This window comes from Pithys albifrons, chromosome 1 (assembly GCF_047495875.1).
Source record: "Pithys albifrons albifrons isolate INPA30051 chromosome 1, PitAlb_v1, whole genome shotgun sequence".
NCBI classification, from domain to species: Eukaryota; Metazoa; Chordata; class Aves; order Passeriformes; family Thamnophilidae; genus Pithys; species Pithys albifrons.
In genome coordinates, this window is record NC_092458.1 from 7,767,725 (window position 1) to 7,782,984 (window position 15,260).

Below are 15,260 nucleotides of genomic sequence, written 5' to 3' on the forward strand. Positions count from 1 at the left end.
AGGTGCCTGAAAACAGCATATCCATTTCTTGTAGCTCCTCGGTTTTCTTGACCTTTCAGTTCTTTCTTGGCATGTTCTGAATCGTTAAAAATAAAATCCTTATGAGGGCACTGGCAAGTGGTTAGCAAAGCTCATTATGGCAGCTTTCTACATTAGCTATTAAAGTGACAAAAGTCAGGACTGGAATGGAAAAAGATAATTGGATCCTTCAGGAAAGGCAGCTGTCCATGGAAGCCAGGTGAGCTAAGCTGCCTCCCTCCAGAGCAAAGAACCAAGGGGGCAGAAGCCTCCCTGTCATATTGCTCTTGCACTCCTGAACAAAGGTAACCCTGCAGCCACAGAGCTCCCCTGCTAAAAGTGCATTACCCACATCTTAAAAACCAGTCTGTGATTCATTATGGGGGAGTTCTTCTGCCCAGACCCTGCCTAGGAGTATGGCTGTCCTCCTCAAAGGGTATGATGCTGTTCAGCATGGAGGGAGTAACACAATCTGGATGCTTGAAGTTGTTAAAATATTGGTAATCCTATGAAAAACACCACTAATATTCAGATTATTGAGTACTTTTAAAATTAATGCTATAGATTGAATGGGCACTAATGCAGAATATTTTGTCTGCAGTCTCTGTCTCACTTGATAGCTTTCAGAATTATTGCATTTAAAGACAATATATTTCACAGGTCTTTTGTCAACCTTTTAAAGTTTTCAAAGATGATTACAAAATGAAATCTACCTCTGTGGCTTTTGTGACATTATCTTCTTCAAATGAATTGAATGCCACCTCTGCCTCCTTGCTGTCAGACTGCTGTATTTCTGTTCTGTGGAATCTCACCATTAGCATTCTGAATGTGCTGATTCTCTTAACCATCACTTTCCATTTCAGTTTTCTCAAGGTGAAATCTCTATTAATTCAAAAAACTTTCTGTCTTTGTTATGTATAAATGACTTTGCCCAAATACTAAAAAATCTAAATGGAAGATAAAGTTAAGGCCTAACCACATTTTACGCTAGAATAGTAAATGCAGGGAGTAAAAGGGGTAAGGAAGGATGCATAAAAATTTAACTTTTAACTGCTGTGATCTTCTGGGGGAAAGGATTGAAGGTTGTTTTCTGGGAAAGTACAAGCATAATGAGTTTAGAACTTTTTCTTTCAATAATTGTTTTCCTGGAACTGGGCAATTTTATTTTTTTTTAAATACCATCATCATGCTTTAAATAACCAAATTTCCAAATGAGCATAGCAATGGGGAGAAATACCCTGTTCATAACTGGCTTGGAGGGATACCAGGGAATAATGCTTGCAGAGCCAAGTTTTTTCATATTCATGAAATATGTTTGCTCAGTAAGCCAGACATTTCACTGTGTGTACTACACCAGTATATTAGAGTTTCTGTGATGCCTTTCTTCCCATCTCATTAATTACTTCATGGATTACCAGTTTGATCAGAGAGACAGTAATAATGATGAATGCATCTGTTTATTTGTAGAACAAGTATCAACTATTTTTTAATTAGGGAGTGGCACTGTTAATTGATGAGTGCCCTCTGTGTTCTGTGTGTTTAATAGAATCTTCCTTACTGTTTGTTATTACCAGACACAGAGAAAGCTGCACCAGTGCAGGGTTCAGGTCTGTTGGATGCTGATGGCAATCAACGTGGCAGTGAATGCAGCAGACTGGATGGAGTTTCAAATGTCCTTCCATTTGGGCCACCTCAGGAGGTCTATACATTCTGTTTAATATGTAAATTTAAGCTCCCAGTTTCTGAGAGCTGCAGAAATACAAAGCAAAATCAAATCTCTGCCTTTAATGACCTCAGTGAGTTTAATATAGTCAGACCCAAATAACCTTGCTTTCCATCAGCACAGAATAATCAAATAACCAGTATGAGTGAATTCATTACTGAATCCACAGTATAGATGACAGCAAGGCAGAGGTTTTGTGGGTGGCTCTGTTGCTTGTTCTACTAGTTACCAGTTACTAGATGGGAATTTTCTTGCATGAGTATCTGCATAGGTGATGATGGTGGAAGGTGGTTACAGCCTTAGATGCAGAGCAGATATGGGAGGAAGAACCATATCTAAATAAGGAGAACAAATGGAGAGATAAAGGGCATATGGAAGTACTGAAAGTGGATTTACTATTTTATTGTTATACAAAGTATTGTCCATTGGACTTAAATAGAGTTTCATTTATATTATCAGCTGAATGGCTGTGATTTCACTAGTTTGGCAGCAGATTCTACCTGTGGAGCCTTTATAGCCTCTCTTCTGCTCTCTTTAAAATTCAGTGTGGGTATAAGCTGCTTTAGTTTGTTTTTCTAGCTATCAGACATGCATTCAGAAGTGGAAAAAAATCCCAGTATTTCTTGATAATAGAAGCTTTGCACAAAAATGTTCATCTTTCATGGTATTTATAAAATGTGTGGATCAAATTATGTCTGCAAGTGCTCATGGGTCTCAAGGATGCAAATTCATACACTCTCCATTTATCAATGCACTTTAGAACTTAAACATGAATATTTCATAATTCTGATCAAATATAGAACTCTAGGTAATTCTTTGTTTATTTAAGCCAAAGAAACACATTGAATTAATTGCCATCAATATTATTTCATGCCTTGTTTTCCATATTACTGTAGACAGGGACTTTGGCACTTAGAGAATAGAATCATTAAAGTTGGAAAAGACCTCTAAGATCATTGAGTCCAACCATTAACCCAGCAGTGCCAAGTCCACCACTAAACCACGTCTCTAAGCATCACATCTACACATTTTCTGAACACTTCAAGGGATGGTGATTCCACCACTTCCCTGGGCAAACTGTTCCAATGCTTGACCACCCTTTCAGTGAAGAAATTTTTCCTAATATCCAATCTAAACCTCCCTGGCATGACTTGAAGCTGTTTCCTGTTCTCCTGTCTCTTACTACCTGGGATAAGAGACCAACCCCCCTCACTACAACCTCCTTTCATACTCCTTCTATGCAGACCACAGAAGTGGAAACACAGAGAGAGGGAAGTCATGCACTGGAGCCTTCTGAGGTTGCAAGACAACTTCAGCCAGTTTGCTGCCCCCAGAGCAGGAGTCATATCTTCCCCTCAGTTTCAGCAGCTTGAATCAGTCCTGGGGCACTGATACTGATGCTTCCCTCACACGAGGATTTGCCTGGCTGGACACATGCTCTTGGAAAATGAGCTGGATCAAAGCCAACTCAGGGAAAAAAATAGTAAAAACAGTTAGATGGGAGAGAGTGGCTGGGACAAATGCAGGGATTGCTTCAGCTTCCATTTCTGCTCATGTATGTGAGCATCAGATGTTTAGAGATGAGTGTGTGGTTTTGCTGGTAAGATATTTTTGCAATGCAATTTAACAGAGCAATACAGTGGTGAAAATTAGGACAATATATTAACATACAGCACTGACTTACTGTGTGATCTTAAGTTATTTAGGTATTGGTCAGCTTCAAATTGGATCTTGCTGGAAACCAGCTCTTACACTTGTTTTGGTTTTTTTTTTTTTTCCCCAGAAAATCAATTTTTACTTCCATTCCTCCTTTCCTGAAACCCTGAATTTCTGCAGGACTCCAGACAGATTTTCTGCAATCTGCTAGTGTTAGCTCATTTTTACTTTCAAAGTGGTATAGCCCCACCTGGTATGTTGGGTACAGTTGAAGCTTCAGATTGCCAAATTTCCCCTGACAGACCAGGTGACCTACCTTTGCACGTCAATAAAAAAGCAATGAGAAAAATACATGGTAAAGGGCAGTGGGGTCACTGGTTATATATAGAAAGAGTCACTCCAAAAATAGAGTAGCATTTTGAGGTGAATAACCTTGGACCATTTCAGGGCTATTGAAAGAGCTCTCTTTTTTAATTTTTTCCTTTTTTTCTTTTTTTTTATCTCTTGGAGATGGAAGAGTATTGCTGAATAAGGAATGTCTGATACCATTTACTTTGTAAATGCCAAATCATGAGTACTTGGAATGAATTTAAATGTCCTTCAGTGCTATAGTTGCGCAGACCCATTAATCAATTTGGTTTTCTGTTGTATAATTTTGTACAATTGTTGTAATGTAGCAACAAGTCTGGATCTTCAGAGATTCATTATTCTGTAGTAGTTCTGAAAATGAAGTGCCCAGTATATAGAACTATTAACTTAAAAGCTATTTCTTCCTACATGTATGCAATGAAAAACAGTCTCTGAATAATGAATATCATTTCTGTATTTGATTTATATCTGAAAGCAATTTTGAAGAATTTTTATTTATCTTGTCTAAAGTACCTCTTGTATGTTTTCTGACTCCTTCCTGCTTAACATATGCAGTAGGGCATATTGAAATGAAGGTGAGTGAAACTGATACAACCCATAAAAATAGATGAATGGTATTAAGCCATTTGATTCAGGCATGTAATCATGAGCTGTGCTATTCCTTGGGCCTTCACATCACTCCTTCACATAAACACATTGCCACGTGGCTGGACTCAGTAAAAACTTGCCCAGTGCATTTCTCTGACCATAAAGGTGGTTGATCCAGCATTTGAGACCTGCTCTCCCTGGGCTCTGTGCAGCTTTAGGAGACTATTTACTTACCATAACCTCTGGACTGCTGGAGGGAGATAGTCCTCTCATCTATAGCTAGTGGAGACACTTGTGCCTTCAGCTGCAGGTTTGGGAACCTGCAGATCACTTCCAGCTTGATCATTCTCATTGTGCACTCCCCTGAGCAATTCCTGTAGGTGCAGTGCTGACAATACAGCCCTTGAGACAATGTGTGCACTGTCTTGCATCTCCAGTTATTCAGGAAAAAAAAATTATTAATGCCTTCAGTAGCCAGATGGAGGTTTTGAAACTGTTTATTCAATGCCATAGGACCCATGATGTCATTTAGCTTTCACTATGCTGAAAACGAAGCCAAAGGCTCCTCTACACGTTCCCCTTCTGCTTTGTTGTGTTCGAGATGGAAGGGTAATTGTTCTTGGCAAGGGTGACTGGATTACAGCTGCCTTTGACATCGACTACAGGTTTTTTTAGCGCCATCACGGTGGCTAAACATGTGCAGAGAACACTGTGACACAATGGGGAAAATGGGTTTTCATTTCTTTGAAATTAGAAAAAAATGTGATTCTTTCCCTTTGAAGACAATTGCCAGAAAGTCAAATCAATTCTATTTTATTTTTAAGACTTGGAAGGTTTTGATTCTGTAATTCCAATTGCTGAGAAGCTTAATCATCCAACTACAACCAGACCAAAAGCTACTGGCAGGCGACCACCCTCCCAGTCTCTCACATCTGTAAGTCAATTTTCCTTTTCTTTAAAAAATATTTTTGAACTATTTTTTCTGATTCCCCCCCTCGCCTTTGTGTTCCCTGGTGTTTTTACTACTTTTTCACAGCCATTTCTTCACACCTACAACAAGGCAGAGAGATGCAGTTCAGAAAAATTAGTGTCAAAAGCTGCCAGTGTTTTGAATACTGATGTTTAAAACATTCCCTTCCTTCTAAGAGTTGTACCCCCTTATTTGGGTGCTGCCAAGTATTCCTTGCCAGCCATGACTAAGCCCAGAAAAATCCTTTATAGAAATCTGTGGAATAGACTCATTTGTGCTAAGTATTAAGGATTTTGAAAGTGTTTCCTGAAAGAAGCATTTCACTTCATTTCTCTCAGACATTTAGCAGATTTTGAGGACAGACAGATCACACAGTTTTCAACAGCTCTCCTTGAGTTATCGTGTGTTTCATCTCAATTTACAATTGTAAATATAAGGGTGATTTAAATTTCACTCTCTAATATGTATCTTTAGGCAAGTTGGTCTCATAAACTATACTTTGGGAACCACTTCTTAGTTTTTCAGTGTCTTTTTCTTTGGATTTTGAGGGCTGTTTGTTTCCATGCTTTCTGCATTCTGGAATATCAGAATGAGAGACACTACTGATGGCTACCTGGGTTCATGTTGCTGAGGAAAAACAAAGTGGAGGGAGCAGAAAGCATTATTGTGACACTAACAGGACACACACACAAAAAAGAAAGTTTTCAAAATTAACTGTCATCACAAATGTAGAAACATTAAAGACCAATAAAAAGGTTTTCCTACCCCTGTCATACCTATGGGGAAAGGAACAAGGGGTGGAAACCTTCCCTTTTTGCACCTGTGCCCCAGGCAGCCCTGCAATGCCCTCAGCCTGCACAGCTGGATCCTGTGAAGAACAAAGGTGAGACCTGCACTGAGCAAGGCCAGGGCAGAGCTGTGTCCCCACAGCAGGGGCTCAGCTCCCAGCTCCACCTGTGGACAAGGGGCACCTTCATCTTATGATATAATGCAATGTGAAGCTGTAAATTAATGTTGTGTTCGGCTCTTAAGCATGTCTTCATTTTTGAATGTTTTGGAAGCAGTCCAGCCTTGAAAACAAGATGTAGAAAAGGGGAACTAGGGGGAAAAAGAGTCCCAGTTTTAAGTATTGTTACTTTGAAAATGATAGCTAAAATATTCTTGAACAATGAAAATATCTGTGCTTTTTTCTTCTTCTTTTGTGGTGTGTGTTTGTCTCCACAGTCATCCCTTTCAAGCCCTGATTTCTTTGACTCGCCAAGTCCTGAAGATGAGAAGGAGGAACATGTTTCCATTACTCACAAAACCCTTGAAGTGTCAAGGAAATCAAGAACTGTTACAATATCACAAGTAAGCTATTTGAATGCCTCTGCTTAACCCTATCACATGCATCTTCATTTTTTAAAACAGTACTCAAATATTTAAAGTTTTATTCAGCAGTCACCTGGTACTAGCCCTTTAAAGAAGCTTAAAATGATAACAGTTACTAAAGATTGTTCTGTGCTTGAAATGCAAGTCTAAAGTGAATTGAAGGATAAAATGTCTCCAATAACCATTCTGTGTAAAAAACTCCCTCTAGTGTAAATGCATTTCACAGAATCAGAGAAGTTAGGAAAATAAATTTTAGAAACAAAGACCTGGTCTTTTGCAGATGTCAATTAAGTTTTCATTAGAAGAGTCTGTAAGCAGAGAAGATACAACTCTTTGACCCACTCTACTAACATGTGGATTTAAATTTACAAGTATAATCCCTTTTTATACTGGTATAATTGTCATTCACTTTATAGGCTTGTGCCATTCTTACTTTATATTGGTAGAATACTATAGCAGAATCAAATATTACAGGAGTGTGTAGATCAGATTTTAGAGGTTACAGCTGTTTTTCAGTACATAAGGATACCTTTAATAATACAAATATAAACATTCTAGGAGTATAACAAAATTATATGAAAGATGAAGTCATGCAGTTCCGTGATCAAGTTATAAGGGTAATGTTTTGCTATGTAGCTCCCTCTTCTGGGAGCACTTGTATTAAGGAATACTCTTGGGCCAATACTCTCTTAGGTTATATGGGAAAGTTGTAGATGTTGTTCCTGTAAAACAAGATGACTCCTTTCAGAAAGTAACTGCTTGAGGCTTTAATGCTGATGGCCAGTTAAGCTCTGGAATAAGATGTTCAGGTCAATGATTCCACTTGTGCCTTGCTCACCTGCTCCAGATTTGGACTCAGCCTGATGTCTCTTTTCAGTCCAAAGGAAACTTGCACCTGCTGCTGTGTGGGGTTGGTATCCATGAGAGATCTGTTCACAGGTACACATCACTCATACCCTACTCCACTCTGGTGAGACCCCACCTGCAGTGCTGCATCCAGCTCTGGGGTCCCCAGCACAGGAAGGACATGGACTTGTTGAAGTGAATCCAGAGGAGGCCACTACAATGATGAGAGGGATGAAGCACCTCTCCTGTGAAGGAGGGCTGAGAGAAATGGCTTTGTTCATTCTGGAGAAGGGAAGGCTTCTTGTGGCCTTCCAGTACCTGAGGAGAGCCTGCAAGAAAGATGGAGAGGGACTATTTGCAAGAGCATGTAGTGACAGAAGAGGATGTTAGAATGGTTTCAAACTGAAAAGGAGTAGATTAGATATGAGTAAAACATTCTTTACTGTGAGGGTGACAAGGCACTGGAACAGGTGCCACAACAGAGAAATTGTGGATGCCCCATCTTGGGAAGTCTTTAAGGCCAGGCTGGATGGAGCATTGAGCAACCTGGTCTAGTGAAAGATGTTCCTACCTATGGCAGGGGAATTGGAACTACGTGATCTTTAAGGTTCCTTTCGACCCAGATAAACAAACTAAACAAACAAACTAATTTATAAAATGTTAAAAGAATATTATTAAGGTCATTAAGTTGTGAAGGCACTAAAGTGATTCAGCTTTCTTGGGATTATAACACAATTTTTATTTCTATGTTCAGCCTTGTATTTTCTGCAGAACATCTTTTGTATTCAGTGCTTTCCCAGTGCAGGTTCTATGCTCAGTCATGGTTCTATAAGGAAGACTTGCTTGCAGAACTCAATGGATCCTGCTCTTCCCTCCCCATTACACTTTCTCCTAATTTTCATCTGACCACTAACTTTTCTCAGTTACTTTGTTCACCTAATGCCACCCTGCCAGTCCCCAAGTCCTCACTTATAGTGTCTCCTTCCATTTCCATGCCATTTATTCTCAATATTTTACCATATTTACTATTCAGTTTCAATATCTCTTTTCCAAAGATAGAGTTGGAGGGATGCCTAGTGCTTTCTCTTACTCTTGTCCAAATCAGATTTTCAGATATTCCTCGTAGCTGTCACACGATGCACACACTGGCATTGCCAAATAACAGTGTGATAAATAATTAGGACTCCCCTTCCTTGCCACTGTGATAACTGTACTTGTACACTGTTCTGTGTATGCAGACTTCAGATTTTCTATAACTTGTCCAATCGTAGAGCACTCGATTGCAGTTCAAGAAGCACGGGATCCTTTTTTGCTTACCATGTGGCCCAGGGCTGTGAGGTTAATGCTGTGTTTTTCTGTTAAGTTTCTGGTGAAATAAAAACTTATTGATAGTTATGGGGATTCATGGAAGCTTCAGTTAACAGAGGAAAGTACACTACATTTATGTATTATCAATATATTATCATTTTGCAGCCATGGAATTTTGCTTTTCCATATATATCGCACCAGCAACCAAACTTAAAATACTATTTTGCTATTTTCATAATGCTAAGGGGAACATGTAATACATTTTTTAATTTTTGAAAAAAACATTGACGATTCCTTCAATGGTTAGTTGGTGATCGCAAATTTAACTTGCAAAAAAGTACAGCTGCATTCTTGGTCATGTAGGAGACATCCATGGATGTAGACATGTTCTCTCAAACTTCTGAGAGAAACACTGAGCATCTGTCCCAGGTTTATTTCACTGCCAAGTCTGAGATCTTGAAAATGCTGTTGCTGCCTGGTTGTAGCAACTGAGGAAAGTCTTACTGAAGCTGTCTGAACTTCTGCATCCCAACCAGACCCCCTCTGATGTATATGTACAAAGATAATTGTTATATTTATCATGCTTTGGCCAAAACTGGCTGTGTTTGACTGTGGGACTTGCAGCATTACTGAAGAACAGCTAAATACTTAGCATTGGTTAGAGGTTTGATTTTCATAAAGCTTTCTACAGACATTGAATGTTATTCTTTTTGCTGCAGGTGTCTGATAACAAAACTTCCTTGCCTCCAAAACCAGGAGGTCTGGCTAGTGGCAGTAACATACCACCATCACTATCCCCTTCACCATCACCTGGATTTCACTCAATTGCTATGGGAACAACAGGCCACAGGTCCAATTCCCCATCACTGTTTGGTACTGAAGGAAAGCCAAAGACTGAGCACTTGAGCCAAGGTCAGACTGCCCTGGAAGAGCTGAGAACACAAGTTAGGGAGCTAAGAACCATCATTGAAACCATGAAAGACCAGCAGAAGTAAGTACTGCAAATCACAACTGTAGGGGGGATGTGTCCACTCGTGCATAGTGGTGGCAGTTTCTTCTTGAGTTTGCCTCCATGTGTCTTACTCTGCACAGTTTTCCTATGTGTTTGTGAGTGATTTTCATTTGACAGACCATATTCAGGGGTGAGAACCTCATGAAAAAAGACCAGCACTATCCACCTGTAACAGCTTTTTTTTCCTTATGACATCAGTAGATGTTTACAAGGTGTTAAAAAAGTTAAGTTACAAGCCGTAAACAGTGAATAGGGTTCTTAGTTGTTTTATTTGCCAATATCTATTTGGGAGCTCATGTGCATTGATCATAATAAAAGAGGTGGTTTTGTTCTAGTTGTAGGACAAATTACTACAAGTTCCTAAAACTATTAGATCAATTTGTTGTTTGACTGTTAGCACATTTTCCCAGGAAACTCATGTTACAAAAGTAGTAACCAAATTGTGATCAGGACATTTGAAGACATTTGTGTTTATGCCCCTAAACCTTACTATTTTAGTTTTGGGCATCTTTATTTCCTTTAAGTTGCTCATTTCTTAGGAAAAACTGGGGCTGGCATGTAATTTTGCTGTTCCTGAGAATACCTAATGCTAAACCTTCACTTCCATTGTGAGGTGTGTGTAGCCCAGGCTCCTCCGCTCTCCCCAGCCCTTCTTGCAAGGGCAGCTTCCACTTACTGTTTTCTGTTCACTCAGGGGAACATGAGAACGTGTCTGCTCCTTATGGCTGTTCCCCTTCCCAACAAAGAGGAATGACAGAAAATCCATATGTGGGATGGTTAAATCTTATAAATGAAGTTGAAGGTTACATTGTATTGCTGGCATAAACAGCTTTTAAGTGGCTTAAGTATGATAGGATGGGCAGGATTTGTGTTACCAGTTCCTATAACACACACACAGTTAATCTATCTACATTTTGTATGAAAAAGGGCAGCTGGGTGCTGATACAGTGTTGATACAGCCAGTCCAGAGCAAAGCCTGTGGATGCAGGGCTGTTAGGTGGAACTTTATTATTCATTAGCCATGTGGGATGTGGGGCATACTGTCTTATAGGGTCTTATGTCTCTGTAGTATTGCCTATAGTATACAAGAGTATGATGACTTTAGTTAGTTGTTCAGAGAAAAAAAATAACCAGTGAAACAGGGAAAATAAGTCTCTAAGAGATCATCTTTTGCATTTTACATTAATTATTTTATTCCAAGCTTCTTTTGCATTCTTTTTACAGAAAAGAGATTAAACAGTTGCTTTCTGAGTTGGATGAAGAAAAGAAGATCCGTCTACGATTGCAGGTACTTATATTATTTATAATGTTAGGAATGTATTGGCAGGTTTGATTTAGCCTCACATATGGGAGATAAAACTCAGCTAAGATCCTTAGATTCCAGTGAATCAAAACCTACTAACATTTCTGAAAGGGATATACCTGTTCCCTTCATAGCATTGCCAAATATACTGCAGAACTGGGGGTTTACTGAAAAGCCTGATAATTACCTAAATATTTATCAGCACACGTAAACAATTTTTTTTAAAATGGAACACAATACAAGATTCAAACTATGATATTTTTTAATCTGGGTTTTAATTGATTTTGTCACAAATGAAATCATGCCTTTTGACATTACTTACTTTCTGCCAAAGCTTCATATTTTGTAGTAGGCTTGTCTCAGTGTTGATATGCTTGGAATACTATTTCTTATAGCAGGATTTTTGTGTCTGCTGCACAGACTGTACTCAGGTTGTCTTTACTAAAACATACTGAAGAATATAAAAGTAGGTGCTCTGATTAAAAGCCCAGTTACTGCTCCCATAATTTGTACATTACCTTAGCACTAAATGTTATGTTGGTTTAGTCATTTGCCAGGTAGCAACTGCCCTGCTTGTGGGAGTCATGGAGCTTGGCCTTTGCTAGAACCATTAACTGTGCTGCTTCAATGTGGAATGATGTTGAAGCTGCTTTTGGGGGTTGGGGGAATGATTTGGACAATGCCATTAACAACATGCTTTAGCTTGGTCAGGCAGTTGGACTAAATGGTCATTGTAGGTCCTTTCCAACCAAAGTCACTCTATGCTTTCCATGGTATACTATGGTATTCCAGTATATGCACTTGATAAGTGGTTTGGTATTGATCATATTTTATATTGTTATGGTATAGGTCAGCTGTGCTTTGTACTAGGGATACAAAACCAAACTGTAGTTTCACTGGACTGTTCCCACTCTGTAAAGTGCTTGGGAACACAGCAAAGACTGGCAGAACTGGGGGTCATCAATGTCTATGTTCCAGGGCTGCCTAAAGGACTTTATGCATCCAACCACATAAGAACATGTCTTCTAATAAAACACAATTCATGATCAGATAAACTGAAATTTATTCAGATAAAAATCAAGGAACATTTTTAGTAGCTGTTATTGATTTAGTCTGACAAGCTAGACTGTTCAGAAGTCTTGATTCTACTTTCACGGATAATGTTACAACTTTATACAGAGACCTGCACTGATGGGTTTAAAATTATGATCCTACAGTTGAATGCTTTTACTCCAATTCATGTGTTGCATATACTGGTAAATGCTCAGATGCTAGCTAAGATGGCATTATTAGTGTTACATAAGAGTTAACAAACAAAAATTACATTAGTTTTAGAGCTCAGATAGTCATAAAGTGGCACAGCTCTCAGTCCATACACTAAAGAAAACTGCCTTGATATTGAACACTGTGGGTGTGTTTGAATAAATCCAGTATACCCCTGCCCACGGGTTTTCAGTGTCTGCCAAAGGGGCCAAGCACACAACCAGGGCTGATGGTTTCAGCCACATCCTTTTACCCCATGGCTGGGCACAGGCTTGATGGGTGCAGAAGGCAACCAGAAGACAACCACCATCCCTACAGCGAGAACCATCCCTGTAGGAGAGAGATGATCAGTCTTGTTCCTCAGCCACCAGTGCTCCTTGTCAGCAGTGCAGTTTATGTGTCCCAGCTCTAAGTGTGACATGGACACAGTGCTCATTCTGCAAGTAATTCCAGGCAATGAGCTGAGTGGCTTGTAAAAGTTGTCATTTAAGGAGATTTGAAAGGTCTTGCCATATACTCAGTGACTGTACTTGTCGGGCTCTGAGGGGAGGAAGCCATGAATGGTCATCTTAGGCAGCTGAGGACACCTCAATTTGTGAAATGTGTGAAAATAAGAGTAGTATAAAACTTGTACCTGACACCAGTGGACGTGATGGAACGTGCTTTTCAAGCACACTGACCGTGACTCAGTTTGCTGAAGCATCTAACTCAATCACAAATACTTTTCTCTGTTTGTTTTCAGATGGAAGTTAATGACATAAAGAAAGCTCTTCAATCAAAGTGAATACTTGATAGGTGGAATGTTGCATTATTCTTCATGACTGAGACTCAAATTTATGCCCCAGCCAAAATAACTTCGTGCCAAATGATTTAAGAATTGCCTCAATATCCCTTTATTTGAAGGATTAGCACAACAGTTTTTGATAGCACAACAAAATACCAACGAGGACAAAATTTCCACCCAAAGCTGTGCTGTGCAGCACTAGTTGTGACTGAAATTGATCTTCTTGTGCTAAAGGCTCTCTACTTCAAGATCCTAGGTGAAATGAAAACTCAGGCAGTTTAGTCCATAGTGGTACTATTTTGATGATATTTTTCCATAAATAAAGTGTATCTCAGATTATCTGTTTACAAGCTTTATGATTTTGACTTTTGGTTTTTAATTGTCTTTTGTCACAGATTTTAAAATGTTTGTACTGCATATAGCCAGGAATGAATGTTAATGTTGGGGCTGGAGGGATTATTTTTGCTTCGAGATAGAACAGCCTACTTTTTGTCACGGTTTTAAGTTCTGTTAAATATGCAATTTTATGTCCCCGAACCCCCTACAACTTAAACTTGCGTTGTGTACAGTAATGTATTTACAAGAAGGAAACAAACCAACAGAAGTCTGGTCTTTGCAATGATTTGTGCCTTTCTTTGCCACACACTGACTGGAGCTGGTCGAGGCCAGGTCTCCCCAATGTAGCTACCACGACGCCTCCTGTCCCCGGTGTCCGCGGAGCTCCCTCCGCATGTCCAGCTGCTCAGGCAGCAGAGCTGGGCTTGTGCAAGACAGCAGGACAAAAGGGCACAGCTGAGAGCAGCTTTGTCTTGAGCAGCTGTGGCTTTTTAGCTTTCCTGGTTTGGATAGGCCTCTCCCTCAGCCTGAATGTTCATCTCTGCTTGATTTTCATTAGACGATTTAAACACCCGCCTCTGTCCCCAGTTTTGCACAGAGTGAACAGAATATGCATTATTAAAGCAAAAATAAATAAAAGTAATCTATAAAACGTGAATAAAAAGTTGTATTATTTCATGCACAAGGTTCTCTGTTGTGTGACATTGTTTCATTTGCTGTTTATGTGGCATTGTTTGCTCCATTATATTGTACACTTATGGACTGATACACTTCGTAGTCTTATTTTTGCAACAGGACTTTCTTCTCAATATTTTGTTGAACCAGATGATTACTTCATTTCTTCCAATTTCTCTGTTTACTTTTGTCCTTCCAATATAAGGTCTCCCCTTTTTCTGGTTGCAGTTTCATGTGTGCTTAACTAGCCACGGAGTATCTCATATCATACCTTGTCAGCAATCTCTCCTGAGTTTATACATAGTGTTTAAATAATGGATATTTTTGCATAGCATGAAGTGAGTGGGTGAGTGATGTTGGTGATGCTTTCAGAGTGACAAAAAACCCCATGCAAAGGATCTATTTCTCATCTCCCCAAATGCCAGAGCTGGCTCCAGCAGCACATCCTATATCAACACTTCCCTGCCAGGACCTGGGTGAAGCATCACACGCAGTTGGCTGTTCACATGCACATATGGTTGGCAGAGTTCCCATAATCTCTTTTATATGCATAGATATATAAAATACACATTCCACCATACCCAACTCTTGCTTTATGAGTCTCTACTGGCAATACAGAACCTCAGTGCTGGAATGATTTTCTCTTTCAGAGCATCTGCTTCTATTGTAACAGTGGTGTCTGAGACTGAAAAATCAGATAGTGAAACTTGAGAATTTTTTTTAAAGTCACAATACATTGCTCAATGTACTCAAACAGAAGCACTAATAAAATATTTTATCACTGAAATGCTCTTATGTAACATTTCTAAATAACTACATTGAAATATTTTTGTACAAAGAATGAGAGTCCCACCACACCTTTCTAGCAATAAAGATTTCTACATGACTTCCATGGTTTTTGTTAGAAGTTAGTAGCAGAGTTAGGAAAACAGGAGGAAATGAGGGGATAAGGAATGAGAATTTTGGATTTGTCGTCATACATTTGCAATATTTACCCAGAAATTAACAGCTCTGGATTCCTAATTGCATCCTTACAAA

The 15,260-nt window shown here is 39.3% G+C and overlaps 1 protein-coding gene across 11 annotated transcripts in view; it reads left to right on the forward strand.

Moving 5' to 3' along the window:
• Window positions 1-14,232, forward strand: part of SH3KBP1 (SH3 domain containing kinase binding protein 1) — a 227,750-nt gene extending 213,518 nt beyond the window's left edge. For all 11 annotated transcript variants that reach the window (XM_071553835.1, XM_071553921.1, XM_071554103.1 and 8 more), the window contains 5 exons: window positions 5,179-5,288; window positions 6,549-6,674; window positions 9,569-9,840; window positions 11,086-11,149; window positions 13,170-14,232. In XM_071553835.1, the coding sequence (XP_071409936.1) occupies window positions 5,179-5,288; window positions 6,549-6,674; window positions 9,569-9,840; window positions 11,086-11,149; window positions 13,170-13,211 (614 nt within the window). In that variant the 3' untranslated portion in view covers window positions 13,212-14,232. The remainder of the gene's footprint in view (window positions 1-5,178; window positions 5,289-6,548; window positions 6,675-9,568; window positions 9,841-11,085; window positions 11,150-13,169) is intronic.
• Window positions 14,233-15,260: the final 1,028 nt, after the last annotated feature.